This window comes from Ascaphus truei, chromosome 5 (genome assembly GCF_040206685.1).
Source record: "Ascaphus truei isolate aAscTru1 chromosome 5, aAscTru1.hap1, whole genome shotgun sequence".
Taxonomy (NCBI): domain Eukaryota; kingdom Metazoa; phylum Chordata; class Amphibia; order Anura; family Ascaphidae; genus Ascaphus; species Ascaphus truei.
Genome location: NC_134487.1, coordinates 297,905,235 through 297,922,309, shown reverse-complemented (window position 1 = coordinate 297,922,309; position 17,075 = coordinate 297,905,235). Strand labels below are relative to the sequence as shown.

Sequence of the window (17,075 nt, the reverse complement as noted above, 5' to 3'; positions counted from 1 at the left end):
TACTGCAAACGGTGTGGTTTTCTAACCAGTAAATTGCATGTTTATAAATGATTGGATCTGAAAGGCCAACATTTCTGCATCTCTGTCCCCCCCACTGAAACTGCTCAAAAAGTCTCCTGTTTGTACCCTGAGGAAACCTCCTAATATCTTAAGCCAATGGCAGATCTTTGAGGAACAACTGCTTGGTTTGGGAAACCCTTAAGTGTCAAAGTGTATACTCTTCGGCTAAACATAAAGGGTTTCTACATGGTCGTTTTAACCGTTAGACCAGAGGGTGGCCAACGCCAGTCCTCAAGGGCCGCCAACAGGTCAGGTTTTCAGGATATCCCTGCTTCAGCACAGGCTGCTCAATCAGGCCCTGATTGAGCCACCTGTGTTGAAACAAACAGAGTGATTGAGCCACCTGTGCTGATGCAGGGACTGATTGAGCCACCTGTGGTGAAGCAGGGATATCCTGAAAACCTGACCTGTTGGTTGCCCTTAAGGACTGATGGTGACCACGCCTGCGTTAGATCCTTTAACCCCTGAGTTGCAGAAGAATATTGATAGATTTTTAAATAGTTGGTGAAACAGTGTTGCTGAGATTTGTATATTCTATGTAACAACAGTAGCACTGTATCTCTTTGCATTAGGGCTACAGCTATTTTAGGATACCTACCTCAGGAACTTCTAGGGACTTCTTGCTATGAATACTTCCATCAGGATGATCACAGCCACCTAACAGATCAGCACAAAACTGGTAAATATCCCATTTGTTATCTCCCTCCTCGAATAAAAACTCCTACAAGACCTTTACAGTAGTATTTTTATGCAGTGTAAAGTTCCATTAGCCACATAATGCATGAAGAGCTGAAGGGCTTGTAATTGGGATTCTTTTAATGAGCCATTAAGATGGTTCTGTATTGTTGTGTAATAAAGCTTTTGATGAGGCCTGTGTGGTTTAGAACACGTTGTATATTCCCTCTAGATTGTAAGCTCTCATGTGCAGGGCCCCCGTTATCTTCTGTATCTGTTTGCACTCGGTTTGTCCTTATTTGTATCTGTTTATGTAATACTAGCTGAGAGACCCGGCGTTGCCCGGGATGTAAATGCGTAATAGGTAGTATTATTTATAAATCGTGGAACAAAAGGTGACTGTTTGTTGTAAAGGTTGGATAATAATATTGAAAAGAAAGATGGAAGAAAATGTAATACGATGTTGTATAAAAATGGTTTATTGTAACCACATCACAGTACAATGTATATTTTGGTGCCATAAGTGATGTAAAAATCTGAGCCGTGTGTCCTGCTAGGGTGTGAGGCGGCGGGTGGCGCGTGGGTTGTGAGTGCTGTCTGCGAGTGGGGGTCCTGCTAGGGTGTGAGGCGGCGGGTGGTGCGTGGGTTGTGAGTGCTGTCTGTGAGTGGGGGTCCTGCTAGGGTGTGAGGCGGCGGGTGGCGCGTGGGTTGTGAGTGCTGTCTGTGAGTGGGGGTCCTGCAAGGGTGTGAGGCGGCGGCTGGCGCGTGGGTTGTGAGTGCTGTCTGTGAGTGGGGGTCCTGCTAGGGTGTGAGGCGGTGGGTCAGTGATGTCGGTGCGTAGGGGCGGGAGGCAGCAGGTGTGTGTGGCGGCAGGTATGTGTCGAGTGTGGCGGGTGTCTGTTGAGTGCGTGCAGCGGCTGTGAGGCGGTGGGTGAAAGGCAGAGGCGGCCGGAGTAAGGGCGGGTGAAAGGCAGAGGCGGGGGTTGGGAGGCGGTAAGGCGGGCATGAAGGCGAAGGGCGGCGGGAAGGGGAGGAGGGGGTGGAGGAGGGGGGCAAGGGGTGGAGGAGGGGGGCAAGGGGTGGAGGAGGGGGGCAAGGGGTGGAGGAGGGGGGCAAGGGGTGGAGGAGGGGGGCAAGGGGTGGAGGAGGGGGGCAAGGGGTGGAGGAGGGGGGCAAGGGGTGGAGGAGGGGGGCAAGGGGTGGAGGAGGGGGAAGGGTTAGAGGAGGGGGGGGAAGGGTTAGAGGAGGGGGGGGAAGGGTTAGAGGAGGGGGGGGAAGGGTTAGAGGAGGGGGGGGAAGGGTTAGAGGAGGGGGGGGGAAGGGTTAGAGGAGGGGGGGGGGAAGGGTTAGAGGAGGGGGGGGAAGGGTTAGAGGAGGGGGTGGAAGTGTGGGAGGGGGTGGGAGGGGAAAGGGGAAAAAGAGGTGGAGGGGGGGGAAGAGGAGCGGAGGGGGGGTGGGAAGAGGAGCGGAGGGGGGGGTGGAAAGGGGAGCGGAGGGGGGGGGGGAAGGGGGGTGATGGGGGGGGGTGGAGGGGAGGTGTGGAGGGGGGGGAGATAAATGGGGAGGTGAAGGGGGGTGGAAGGGAGAAGTGGAGTGAGGGGAGGTGATCGGGGGTGAGGGGTGGGTGAGGGGAGGTGAAGGCCGCTCACTCACCCGTCCGGCAGGTCCCACGTGGATCTGAGGCGGGAGGCAGCGTGTTGTGGCCGCTCCCCCGCTGTGTCCCGGGCGCTCACTCGCTCCCCCGCTGACTGTAGCGGCGCCGGGGGGGGGGGGGGGGGGTATCGGGGAGACACTGACACTGGAGGGGAGGGGGGGTGGAGGGGAGGTGAAGGGGGGGTGGAGGAGAGGTGAAGGGGGGTGAAGGCCGCTCACTCACCCATCCGGCAGGTCCCACGTGGATCTGAGGCGGGAGGCAGCGTGTTGTGGCCGCTCCCCCGCTGTGTCCCGGGCGCCGCCATCTTGGGTACTCGGCGCCGCGAGGCAGCCTGCCTGGCCACTGGCTGTTCCCCCGCCGGGGAGGGGTGAGTTGTAGCGCCGGGGAGGGGGGGGCATGTATATGTGTGGGGGGGGGGGAGAGGTGGGAGATATAGAGGGGGGTCTCGCACGGCCGCTGACACTGGGTGGGGGGGGGGCGCTGAAGGGGTAATAATAGTGTGTGTGTCCCGCTGACTGTAGCGGCGCCGGGAGAGGGGGGGGCGGGGTGAAAGCGCGGGAGACACGGGGAGAGGAGGAGGTGCGCGCAGGTGCTGCTAACACTGTGAGCTCCGCTAATGTAGGTAACACCCCCCCTACACACGTGTGTGTGTGTGTGTGTGTGTCTGTCACTGTGTGTGTGTGTATCCCTGTGTCCCTGTGTGTGTGTGTGTCCCCCTGTGTGTGTGTGTGTGTGTGTCCCTGTGTGTGTTTGTGTCCCTGTGTGTGTGTGTGTGTCCCTGTGTGTGTGTGTCCCTGTGTGTGTGTGTGTCCCTGTGTGTGTGTGTGTCCCTGTGTGTCCTTTGGCCCGTCACTCCGCCTCAGGCCAATGAGAGGTGTGCGGGGGCGGGCGGGCCAAGGGACCAATGAGATTTCCCCTAGGGACACCGGACATCCAGGCAGGCATGCATGCATGCAGGCAGGCAAACATACAGTGCTTTCACTAATATAGTATAAGATACATAACTCCCATTGTACCACACTGCGGAATATGTTGGCGCTTTACAAATAATAATATATACACCGTTCCATGAATGGGGAAACCCTCCTGTTGGTCCACTAAAAAGGTATCACACAACCTTATGTATAATGAAACCAAATTTCTACGTGTCCTATAGAAAAATCAAAATTGGTGTATGTTTTAGGGCAGGGGTGCACAAACGTTATGCGCTGCGTCCCCCTGCCTTCTCAGCCACAATGCTCATGTCCCACCCCCTTACCTAGGAACTGGCATCAAATGATGCCACGGGGTCATGTGACATTGTGTTGCCATGGTGACGCGTCGCCCGAAGCCAAGGTAAGTAAGTTACAGAGGCCTTGCGCACTCCCCGGCATTTATTTTAAATGCTTTGGGGAAGAGCGCGGGACCTCTGTAACCGTCGCACCTCCTCCCCCCCCCCCCAAAAAAAATCTCGCGCCCGCCAGTTTGCGCACCCTTGTTTTAGGCCATTCTGTAAAAGACCTGTATATTGGCAGAATTGTGATCTGCAAGTGTGAAGTCCATAAAAGAGGATATTTCAGGGACATCGATGTTCGAAACTGTCCCAACTGTGCTCATTACTTTTTGTTCTGCGCGTTCGCCCCCCGCCCCCAAGCCTGAATGCAGAGAGATGGAGGGAGTCCTATTTATTAGAGGACCGATTGACCTGTATACCTCCCAAATTGCTCCTCTATACAACACATGGAGAGATTTGTGAGCACACCTGGGAAATAAACGTTTTGGGAGGTATAGAAGTCCATGCCTATTTCTGTCTGTCTCGTAAATTTAGGCAACACAAAGAAATGCTTGTGAACTGTTACGTGCAAAACAAAGGGTCAATTTCGCATGGTTTGCAAAGTGCTGCGAAAATTCCACACCTCTGTATAAGGCCCTTTTAAAACAACATTGTATGAGTATACATAATCCAACTGTTTTACGGTCCTTGTTTAATATGCCCATAAACCACTTCTCCTGTCAGCGAAGGTTTTAAGCTCCTTTTGTTTGAATAGAGCTCAGAGCTTTTCCTGACACAAAGAATAGGCTTCACATCATATTGAATAAGGGCCCGAGAGTATTGTAAAATATTTGACCAGTAACTGGACGCTGCAGCAATAGTATGTAGGAGAGCAGTGTGTGTCATTCAGAGCTGTGATGCAGAATAGGTTTGTGTGTTATGAGCTTACATTTGTCATCTATTAACATTATCTTTTGCATTTCTTTAGTACTGCAAAGCAAGGCGAAAGTTCTGACCAATGCCTACAAATTTAAGACAAAACATGGATCCTTCATCACCTTAAAAAGCCAGTGGTTTAGCTTCATTAACCCATGGACCAAAGAACTGGAATACATTGTATCCATCAACACTGTTGTTTCGTAAGTCCTAAATCTAAATTGTAGCATCAATGAAATCTTTCAGCCCAAGAACAGAGGAGTTCAAAAGTCTCTCTCCCCCCACCTGCCTCCCAGTTACCAGTAGGAGACTTTCAACGCCTCCCCTTTCTTCCTGGCCTTCATTCCAATAAGCGGGACAAACACTTGGATTGTAAACCAATGCACACTGTCAAGTACGGCACACCTGTGAGCACGTTACCTGCATGCGGGACAAGGGGTTAATACACAGCTCGCATGCGGTCCCACTTTTCACCGCCGCAAAGGTCCCTCAAATGGACAATATCTCCCCTAAATCCATCCCCATATACCAACTGTCACGAACAGCACGCAAGTGGGCACGTGACTTACATATGCAACCAGGCTTAAAACACTCTCCTTTTGCCTGTGTAAGGTACCTTAACCCATTACTCAGTTGCAGTCATATCTATACGCTGCTGCCACCACCCGAGAAATGCAAATAAAAGATGTAATCTTAACAAATCTGTCAGGTTCTCAGGTCCCTGGTTATGATAGAAAAACTATGCACTTAACACACACAAATCTATTGTAGCAAAATGTGTCCGAAAATGTAAATACTCTCTCCAGAACGTGCAACAGTTCATTCAGAGCCCAAAGCATCACTTATTAAATGTTTTAATATATATATATATATATATATATATATATATATATATATATATATATATATATATATAAATTCAGTGCTGAGATTACAGAAAAAGCATTAGAAGAACATACAGTTACAATAAATGCAGAACAGTTTCTCAAAATAAAAGGATAAAACAAAAACAGAAAACCCAATAACATTACTATATATCAGGATTTTCCCCCAGAGAGGTCACTGGCGAAGAACTGAGAAATCACGTATTTGGTCCAAACACACATCTGTTGAAATCTGAAATTCCTAATACATTGCTAAGACTTAAATATTATTTTCCCCATGGAAACAACATAAGCCCACCCCCCGTCGTAAATCGGCTGTGAGATTTGACAGATTTATTACAAACTGGCGTTTAAACTTTGCACAAGTAGACACGCATCACTAGATATGCACTCATAACTTTCCTGAACTAACACTTGGACACACCTTCCCCTTCATTAGGAAAAAGCTATATATATACACAAATTAATCGTTCCTGGCGCTGTGGATAAAGTCCAAAATACCGTGAACCAACAAGGCAGTCTCTAATGCAGGCTTCCTTAAGCGGGTTATTGGTCTTGATAGTGGTGTTTCAGACAGGGGAGTTGTAGTCCTTGTAAATGATGTTCAGCTGTTTCTGGAATAACAGAAAAGACAACAGGGCATGCCAATTGCGTAGTGTGTTTCTTCGTGGAATCCGTGAGATGATCTGAAGGAAAGGGACGGATGTCACAGATTCTCTCAACTGAATGTTGCCAGCCCATATCCTGTAAGTAGGATTCTAGGAATTTAGATAGGGGGACAATTGAAGAAACACACTACGCAATTGGCGTGCCCTGTTGTCTTTTCTGTTATTCCAGAAACAGCTGAACATCATTTACAAGGACTACAACTCCCCTGTCTGAAACACCACTATCAAGACCAATAACCCGCTTAAGGAAGCCTGCATTAGAGACTGCCTTGTTGGTTCACGGTATTTTGGACTTTATCCACAGCGCCAGGAACGATTAATTTGTGTATATATATTGTTTGTACAGATTTGGAATAATCTGCTGTTTGTTTGTTCCTTAGGCTGCTTTATTCTATATCACATTATTGTCAATCACATATTTTTTGATATAATCACCTTTAATTTCACAGTGTGTAGGTCAGCGCTTTTTAGAGGGCTTATATTGATTTGTTTGTTTGCTTGTATTAGGAAAAAGCTGTTCTACGTTCGTGCACAATTATACTTTTTTGACTGTGCAATTTTGTTTAAAAAAAAAAAAACATCCCCTCACTATTTCTTTTTCTCTCGCAGAGGGCATTGTTCATCAGTGGAAACGGCATCTCTCCCTGGTAGATCCCATTCATCAGAAGGTATATAATCCCACTTTGAGTTTAAAATATTTACTGCATCTGTTACTTTTTCAGTATAGTTTGATTGAATGTTGATTAGCGCATATATTTCACAATTTATATATATATATATATATATATATATATATATATATATATATTAAGGTTATGGATATATATATATATACATACACACACACACACACACACACACACACACACACACACACCTATATCTCTCCATACATGGGTATATCAAACTAGCTGTAAACATCATTTGTGTATTTTGAATAACATAATGCCTACTGATGAATATGAAGGGAGTGCTATTACTAATACTGCATTTCATTACTATAGATCCTTGCTGTTTTATAAATGTCCCTGGCATGTCCACTGGAATAGTTCTTGGTGCTGGAAGCATAGGGACACAGATCGCGAATGAAATACTAACTTCACAAAGGTACTACTATGTGCTTCTATCGTTTATGTTCTATGGTTTGCACGATACAGCAACGTTCCAGGAATTTTTTACATATCAGTGTCTGACATTACAAACCATTGAACTACTTTTACAATTCACCAGTTGTTTACTATTTCAATACATGAATGTAAAGCACAATAAAAGTATCCAGGCTGAACCAGCAAAACAATGCGATTGAGTGTTACCAGGAGGATTGTACCTGGCCTGAGACCTTTTTCGCCCCCTTGTGGTTATGTTGCGTCTTTGTTTTTTTTTAGTTTACCTGATTCTGGGTGAGCTTCCCAAGTGCCTCCCAGGTGCTATGTCCAGAAGAACCTCAGTCCTGTGGCTATTTCCCCCCAGTAGTGCCCAGGAAGGCCGTGAAGGGATCACTGTCCAAAGCGAATCGTTAAGTCACAGGAACATTCTCATTAATTGGCTTCCAAATACAAAGATGATAAAAAGAAACCACCCACAGGTTACATATCAAACTGCGCTCTGCTACTTCAACATGTCACTTGCACGCGCGTGTATGCACATAATTAGCGGTTTGGTTACAATAGCTTGTATGACGCAGACATGCGAATATCCCTTCTTACCCACCTGTGAAGAACAAGAACACTAATATTGCTTGTCACCTGACGCCCAGGCCCGTGTGTACCATAAAGCACCCCAAAAATCTGCACAAAAGCTGCAAAAATAATTGGTGTGGTTTGAAATGAAGGAGTACTTTATAATAGGAGTTATTAATATAACACCAGTTATTACTTTTCAATATGTGTAGATTTAACAAAAGTGTTATGGCCAAAATGTGGCATTGCATCCACAATATACAGCTTTTATTTCATTAGAGAAGTTAGAAAAATGCTCCATTGTAATCGTTTATGTTGAATAATCTCACATTGCACTTGCCATTTCTTCAAACGTCTTATTGCCACACATGAGATGCGTTGATGTGTTGAAGCTTGGCTTGCCCTGCTGACTCTGAATCTCTTGTGTGTGTTTCAGGTTCCTGAAGCAGTCATTGTTGAAATATTTAGGGTCATGGCCTGATATGTGTCTTGTAAATTAGTGTGTTCCATGTAACCTTGTGCTGGTGTCTTACACTTTACAGGTTGCACTCCTCCGCTAATTTAACTCCCAGTGAAATTTTAAGGAAATCCCCTGCAGCTTTGAACTTCCTTTCCAGAGAAGTAAGTGGGTCTTTTCTATAATGTTCAGGCCCATTGACCCTCATCTGAATGCATTTTTATATTATTTTCCCCAGCCTGCTAGTTTTAAATTTTTTTTAATTAAAACGGATAATTCCGCTTATTCAGATTATTCTAATTGATCAAATCCTATATCAAAATGAATTCCTTTTTCCCCCCATTCCAGGTGCAAACGAAGATGGTGGGTTTATCGCCATCGGAAATTGACGAATTTGAGGTATCTCCTGACAATGAAGGCTTCACGGCGTTCCTTATTCCTGATCATCTCCTTGGTACGATAATGCCTACTGCAAACTAATTCAGTGCAGTATACCACTTCTATTATATGGGAGGTAGTACGGTACAGTGGTTAAGCTTCGGTTTGGAAAAGCTTAGTTCAGAGTTTTTCAAAATAGAAGAGATGGCTGCCGCTCTCCAACTATATAGAGGTATTCATAAGGGTGTGTGAAAAATAGGGTGCATACGGGAAAGGGTAATTCTAGAGTACGGGGAAAGGTCACAGCTGTGGCCTAAAAGAATCCTATTTGCACTCACTATTTACAGATGCTAGGCTAGGAAAAATTCAATCCTTGGAGTTGCCCCCATAGCCATACATAAACAATTTAAAACCATATTTATTGAACATATATGCAACAAATAACTAGTAAAAACAACCACTATGTGGCTAAAAGTGGGGGGAAGACAGTGGGGTGTGGGGAACGAGTATTGGTATTGTTACCAGAGCAATGGGAGACTTCTAATACTGATCAGGACCAAATGGGGTGTAATCCCAAATACGTGTAGATAGGGGGTAGAGGGTATGTACTGGTTAATTCATATGTCAAAGTATGCTGATAGCTACTGTTTTGGCAACTTTGCCAGCCCCCTATAATCGTATCTACATGCGGATATTCCGCAATTGAGTGACGTCACTATGCTGTGTATATGTGAGGGAGAGGTCACTATGGTATGGCCGCGGCCGGAACAAGTAATATACTTTTATGTCCGTTTAGGTATTTACACACAGCCTGAGTGCTCAGCTTCTCGCTTATGTAGTGAATCCACTCAGTATCTCTATGCCCTCAGCACAGACGCGTCACTCACAATCCTGTGATGCCGCTCTTCTCTATATACAAACTGAACTATGTTCAGTTACAAGAAGCACTACACATGTTCCCCACACCCCACTGTCTTCCCCCCACTTTTAGCCACATAGTGGTTGTTTTTACTAGTCATTTGTTGCATATATGTTCAATAAATATGGTTTTAAATTGTTTATGTATGGCTATGGGGGCAACTCCAAGGATTGAATTTTTCCTAGCCTAGCATCTGTAAATAGTGAGTGCAAATAGGATTCTTTTAGGCCACAGCTGTGACCTTTCCCCGTACTTCAGTGTTTTTCAGCCAGCATTCCTAGGAACCCTTGGGTTCCCCGGGCACCCCTAAAGGGTTCCCTGCAATTTTCTGGTCATTTGAAAACTGTATCAAATACAGAATAATTTATAATACATCTGATCTCAGACGCGCTATTAGAGAGGGTTGGGGTTCCTTACAATGCATCTTATCTCAGACGCACTATTAGAGAGAGTTGGGGTTCCTTACAATGCATCTGATCTCAGACGCGCTATTAGAGAGGGTTGGGGTTCCTTACTATGCATCTGATCTCAGACGCGCTATTAGAGAGGGTTGGGGTTCCTTACTATGCATCTGATCTCAGACGCGCTATTAGAGAGGGTTGGGTTTCCTTAGAATTTCACAGGGTTTCTTAACCAAAAAAAGTTGGAAACCACTGGCCTAGCTTATGGATTTAATTCCTGCTCCCACACTCTTTGGTACAGGGAAGATGCTATATCGCCCCGTGCCTCCACTTATCCGGCTACAATTGGGTAATTGTCATATATTTGCTCTTTTCTCTGGCCTCCCCTTTGGAAACAGCCGGCCAGGTTATAGGTTTTGAGAAGAAAAAACGAATCTGGACACGGCGGATTTCTCAAAGAATGTATTTGGGGCCAACAGCTAAATCGACGTTTCAGTCTTTCTAAAGTGGAGTGGCGTGATTTCAAGTTCAATGTAAATAGTCCCAAATTCCTAGGTGTCCGTAATCCTGTGCAGGTGTCTCGCGCCTGCGCAGTCAATGTTCCGCAACAAAATCACGCAATGTTTTCTCCCGCATCTGACGTCATCCTGCACCCCCGCAGGCGTCCTCAGTTGTTGGGATTGATGCTATAAGAGACAATCCTCTCTCCACATGATACCCGGGTCCTCTGCTTCAGCGTCATCGTATTTATAAAGAAGACAAGATGTTAAGGTGACTATCAGCCGGGATTCAGCCCATCTTTCCACACTCCCTGCACCAGTATTTATTGAAACAAACAACAAGGTAATCTCTTATTAATTCCTTCTTAAATCTTTTAGCATCATCCAAAAAAATATTTAAATGTTATTTCAGCAATCCAGAGAACAAACGACTTAAAGTGATTAATCCAGAAGAGAACTCGCCTTTTGAAACTATAAATTATAATAGATGAAATTAGCAGACCCCAGACTGCATGGACAGCAGCGGCAGCAGCCGCATAAATATTCCTGTAGACAGTTCTCTGGATTGCGAAAATAACATTTAAATCTTCTATGGATGATGTTAAAAGAAGGAATTAATGAGAGATTACCTTGTTGTTGTTTGTTTTACTGTTTTTAAATCACAAGACCCGTTTATTCACTTACTACTGGTGTAGGGAGTGTGGAAAGATGGACTGAATCCCTACCGATTGTCACCTTAACATCTTGTCTTCTTTATAAATATGATAACGCTGAAGCAGAGAACTTGTGTATTGCGTGGAGAGAGGATCGTCGCTTAGCAACAATCCTGACAACGCAGGAAGCGTGTGCGCAATGTCAGACACAGGAGGAAACATCGCAGGATTTTGTGACTGACCCTGACTGCGCTGGCGTGAGGCACCGGATTACGGACACCTAGGAATTCGGGACTATTTATATCGGACGTTTGAGACACTTAAAATCACGCCACTCCACCGGAGAAAGACGGCTAGAGCAGTTTATTTAGAAATACGTATTGTCCCGATTCGTTTTTCTTATCTGAATCTTCTCGCGTATTACAAACAGGTTTTCTCGGGAGCACCGGTATACTTATCATTTGTTTATTATTATTTTCTTTGGTGTGCATCATATTTTGCACAGACGTACCGGCTACAGGTTTCCCAGACCCAGGAATCTCGCCTTAACACGGGCAGAACTAAGGGTAGAGCCCAGACCGCCAAAGTTGTTGAGCACAGGGAGAGGCGCTAGATATTTTTTTGGGAGGGGGGGGGGGGTGCGGCAGTTATAGAGGTCCTACGCTCTCCCGCCAGGCATTTAAATGAAATGCCGGGGGACCGCGCGAGACCTCTATAATACACTTCCCTTCCAGCGACACGTCGTCCTGGTAACCCGACGTCAAATGACGCAGAGAGGTCACATTACCATGGCGACATGCCATCACATGACCCCGCACGTCATTTGACATCGGGGTTAAGCAGGGGGGGTGCGGCGCAAGGCGCCGAGGAGACAGGCAGGGGTGCGTACGGGGAAAAGTTTGCGCACCCCTGCCTTAGAGAGCGGTGCGCTGCTCGCCGGACTCGAGCCGATTGTTAATGTTTTCCGTTAGTGGTTTCTGCCAAATCTATGAAACAAACTCTCAAAGTGCATTACATTAATAACGATGAATATCTGCGCGATACGTGGTCTCTGTAGGATGGTTCCGGGTGAGGACCGCATGCTGAACATCTGTTTAATAAAATTAGTTGAGACCTGAGAATAGAAGAAAGGGGAAAAAAGGCTAAAGTTCAAAATTCACTAAGAATATCAATATTGTGAAGCGGTGATAGAAAAACACGATGTGGAAGTGCTCCAAAATACATCTATTTATACATCTATAAAGATAACAGAATAATACGACCTTTAGGGATGATAGCGGCTTCAAAACAAGACTTCCCCAAACATCTTAGACATTAAACAAGTACTCTGGAGCACAGAAATTCCCAGGGTATAAATAAAATACAATGAGAGAATATATAGTGCAATATGTTTAAATAATGTATCCAATAATGTGGTGAGCTTAGTCCCAGTCACGCGGTATTAAACGTGCTTAGGCATTTTCAAAAGGATCACAGCTTTCTTTGGTAAACAGCGTGTCTTCAATATGGCAAGAACTAATAATCCTCCCAATAGGACAGAGAAACAAGCATAGTACAATATTGTGTTATGCTGATAAGTGATACTCTTACAATTGGTAATAATAAAGGCATTGAGACCACTTAAAGGCTATAAAACGTAACGCCGGTGCCCTGCCCTGTCGGACGCTGGTGCTTTGCCCTGTCGGACGCTGGTGCCCTGCCCGACGCTGGTGCCCTGCCCCTGCCAGTGCCCTGTTGGACGCTGGTGCCCTGCCCTGTTGGACGCTGGTGCCCTGCCCCTGCCAGTGCCCTGTTGGACGCTGGTGCCCTGCTCTCTCCACAAACATCATTTCATCGTTTACCAAAGGAAGCTATGACCTTTTTGAAAATGCCTGAGCACATCTAACACCACGTGAGCGAGACTAAGCTCTCGCCACATTATTGGATACATTATTTAAACGTATCGCACTATATTCTTACTCTTTTTGTATTTTATCGATACCCTGGGAGTTTTTGCGCTCCGGAGTCCTTGTTTTCAGACCTGAAAGTGCCTGCGACGTGGAACTGGCCCCTTTTAATTATTTATTTATTTATAAAATATTTTACCAGGAAGTAATACATTGAGAGTTACCTCTCGTTTTTAAGTATGTCCTGGGCACAGAGTAAGACAAATAATACATGGTTACAAATACAGTTACATAATGTGCAGGGTATACATTATATGCAAGACATTGCATGCAGAGTTAAAGATAATATAAATTATGGGCGTATGAAACAGTTACAGACCAGATTAAAATGCGAGACAGCCTTAGATTTGAAAGAACTTAAACTGGTGGTGGATGTGAGAGTCTCTGGTAGGTTGTTCCAGTTTTGGGGTGCACGGTAGGAGAAGGAGGAACGACCGGATACTTTGTTGAGCCTTGGGACCATGAACAGTCTTTTGGAGTCTGATCTCAGATGATACGTGCTGCATGTGGTAGGGGTGAGGAGCTTGTTCAGATAGATGGGTAGCTTGCCCATGAAGAATTTGAAGGCAAGACTGGAAAGGTGAACTTTGCGCCTAGACTCGAGTGATGACCAATCTAGTTCTTTGAGCATTTCGCAGTGGTGTGTGTTGTAGTTGCATTGGAGAACAAAACGACAAATTGAATTGTAGAGGGTGTCAAGTTTGCTAAGGTGGGTTTGAGGTGCCGAGCCATATACTATGTCTCCATAGTCAATAATTGGCATTAGCATCTGCTGTGCGATACGCTTTCTGACCAGGAGACTTAGGGAGGATTTGTTCCTGTAAAGTACCCCTAGTTTGGCATAGGTCTTGTTTGTCAGGGTATCAATGTGCATTCTGAATGTTAAGTGGGAGTCAAACCATAAGCCCAGGTATTTAAAACTAGTGACAGGGGTTAGGGTGGTGTTAGCATTGGTTCTAATCAGGAGCTCAGTCGCTGGAAGCTTTAAAAATTTAGTCTTGGTCCCAAATACCATTGTTACAGTCTTGTCAGTGTTTAAAAACAGTTTGTTTTGGGAAATCCAGTTTTCGAGTCTCAAAAAGTCAGACTGAAGTATGTGTTGAAGGTCAGAGAGGCTATGGCTGTGTGCATATAGGATTGTGTCGTCTGCATACATGTGTATTGAGGCTTCCTTACAAGCTGTGGGAAGATCATTAATGAACACTGAGAAGAGTAGGGGCCCAAGAACAGAGCCTTGTGGGACACCACAGATGATATCCAGGGGGTTGGAGTTAGAGCCTGAGATGGACACATGTTGGGATCTTCCTGATAGGTAGAACTGAAACCAGTTTAAAGCATGCTTCCATATTCCAGAGCTCTGGAGTTTGTTAAGCAGGATAGCATGATCAACTGTGTCAAAAGCCTTTGCAAAATCTAGGAATACTGCACCAGTGAGTTGTCCCCGTTCCATTCCACACTGGGTTTCATTGCAAACTTTTAGCAGGGTAGTTACGGTGGAGTGTTTGGGACGAAACCCAGATTGGAATTGGCTAGGGAAATTTGTCTTGGTATAGAAATCGCTTAATTGGGAGTGGACACAATTTTTCCATGACTTTGGATAGAATTGGGAGAAGTGAGATTGGCCTGTAGTTTGAGATAGTGTTTTTGTCCCCACTTTTGAAGATTGGGACAACTCTGGCAGTTTTCCAGGTCTTAGGGATATGGCCTGCAGACAGGATAGAGTTGACTATGGACGCAATTGGTTTGGCAATGGCTGGGGCACCAAGTCGTAGGAACCTAGATTGTAGTAAGTCGGGTCCACATTGGCTGCTTAGTTTTAGTTTGAGGAGCGCTTGTATAATCTCCTCTTCAGATACTGGGCCAAATTGAAAATTGTGGGCAGTGTTGGGAGGGAGTGGGGCTATGTGTGTACTCCCAGGATGAGATTCAGATTTGTGGTTTGGGCTGCGTTTCGCTAATAAGTTAGTGGCACACCCCACAAAGTAATCATTGAATGCATTTGCAATGTCAGTGGGGTTTTTCAGAGTAATATCCCCCTTAGTGATATTACTTGGTTGTTGATGGTTAGGAGGCTGGAATATATTGTTGATAACCTTCCAGAAGTTAGCTGGGTTTGATGTATTTTGGTGGAGATTGTCAGAGTAATATTGTGCTTTTGCGTGCCTTGTTTGCCTTGTGCACATATTCCACATGCATCTGTAGTGATTGAGATCCTTGGTAGAGCCAGTTACTTTGTAGCTTTTCCACAAGGTATCCCTGAGCTGGTAGAGTGCAATAAGGTCAGTTGTAACCCATGGAAGGGGGGCCCTCTGTACCCTTATTTGCGTAGTGGAGCATGGGTATCGCAGAGTTTTAAGAACTCGGATTGGAAATTGTTGAGCGCAGAATCAGGGTCGGGAATTAAATCGATTCTGTGCCATGGGCAGTTGGTAAGGTCATCCAGAAACTGTTGTGGGTTAAAGTTTTTAAATGTTCTAGTGAGGAGAACTTTAGGGCTTGAATGGGGCGGTTTAATTTTCCTTACACAGTACACTATTGCATGGTCACTGAAAATGTCAGGAAGGATGCCAGAGGATTGGATTCTGCTGGGGTTTGAGGAGAGAATCCAGTCTAGCAAGGAATGGTTATGCGATTTCAGGTTTATCCGTGTGGGTTGGGAAATGAGTTGTGATAGGTTAAGTGACTTGAGTTGTATCTAGATTTTGTGGTTTTTAGGGTCAAGCCAATTGAAGTTGAAATCCCCAAGAACTAGCAGCTCACTCTTCTCATTCAGAGAGGAAATGGAGCCAAGAAATTGGGTGATATCAGTCAGGGATTGTAGGGGGACGGTAGATGCCAGCGAGCAAGATGGGCTTAGAAAAGGGGAGACAGATTTTGCCAACTAGAATTTCAAAAGAGGGTGGGCTTGGGGGGCAATTTAACAGTGTAAATTGTAAGGTGTCTGCAATATAAAATAACACCCCTCCTCCTCTCTTTGACCTATCTCTCCTAAAAATGGAGTATCCCTGAATGGCGATATTTGAATCAGGGGTTTTAGGGGATAGCCATGTTTCTGTAAGAACGATGGCATTGGGTTTATGCATAAGGCACCATGCCCTTAGTTCGTCCAGTTTGGGCAGCAGGCTCCGGATGTTTATATGGGCAACAGATAGCCCTTTTTGGAATTTAAAGGTGGAATTCTCAGGGGCATGGGACAGAGCTGAAATTGGAGGACCTGGGTTAGGTTAGGTTTAATTAATTAGCCATGTTGCCTTTTTAGGTGATGGCTCCCATCTGGATTTTGCAATTGAGGAAACTTCTTCAGTGGGCGAGCTCCTGAGCTTATTTGAAGCGGACGACGATCTCTGTGGTACTGGAGGGATGAACGATGTACCCTGGACTTTTTAGCGGTTGCTGCTCCCTAGCGCAGCAAGAACACTAAAGCCTTTAAACACACAACCAAAAATACTGCATTTTGTAAGGCTTTCATATCGTGTGTATGTGTGTATTCCTTCCTGATCAGGGTAAACTATCCCCTGGCAGAGGAGCCTGCTACATGGTGCTGTCCCCTTTTGCGATGAAGTGTTTAAGACAGGGGTGGTCAACGCCAGTCCTCAACGGCCACCAACTGGTCAGGTTTGCAGGATATTCCTGCTTCAGCACTCATTGAGCCACCTGTGCTGAACCAAGGATATCCTCATTAGCACATGAATAAAAATCTTTAACGTTCCATGTACCTTTTTTTTGTTTTTAAAAGGAATAAAAGAAAGTAAACCAACTTGCATTCTGTCTTTTTGATATTGTATATTTTGTGCTGGCCTATTTATTATATATTAAAAATAATAGCGTGTAACATGAATCTAGTTTACAAACATTTAAAAAAAAAATTGTTTTATATATTTTTGAAGCATCATTGATGACAAAATGTACAGGTGACTATAATTGTTATATACTTTTGATAAAAAAAAAAAAGTAGATCAAATGCAGTAATATTTTAAACCCCTTTAATTCAAGTGTGTGAGGGGGGGGGGGGT

At 45.2% G+C, this 17,075-nt stretch overlaps 1 protein-coding gene across 3 annotated transcripts in view; it reads left to right on the top strand.

Annotated features, from left to right (window-relative positions):
• Positions 1 to 16,819, top strand: part of BMAL2 (basic helix-loop-helix ARNT like 2) — a 44,606-nt gene extending 27,787 nt beyond the window's left edge. For all 3 annotated transcript variants that reach the window (XM_075602830.1, XM_075602828.1, XM_075602831.1), the window contains 7 exons: positions 633 to 739; positions 4,630 to 4,780; positions 6,739 to 6,797; positions 7,134 to 7,236; positions 8,351 to 8,429; positions 8,614 to 8,719; positions 16,322 to 16,819. In XM_075602830.1, coding sequence (XP_075458945.1) covers positions 633 to 739; positions 4,630 to 4,780; positions 6,739 to 6,797; positions 7,134 to 7,236; positions 8,351 to 8,429; positions 8,614 to 8,719; positions 16,322 to 16,449 — 733 coding nt within the window. In that variant the 3' untranslated portion in view covers positions 16,450 to 16,819. The remainder of the gene's footprint in view (positions 1 to 632; positions 740 to 4,629; positions 4,781 to 6,738; positions 6,798 to 7,133; positions 7,237 to 8,350; positions 8,430 to 8,613; positions 8,720 to 16,321) is intronic.
• The last annotated feature ends 256 nt before the right edge of the window (positions 16,820 to 17,075 follow it).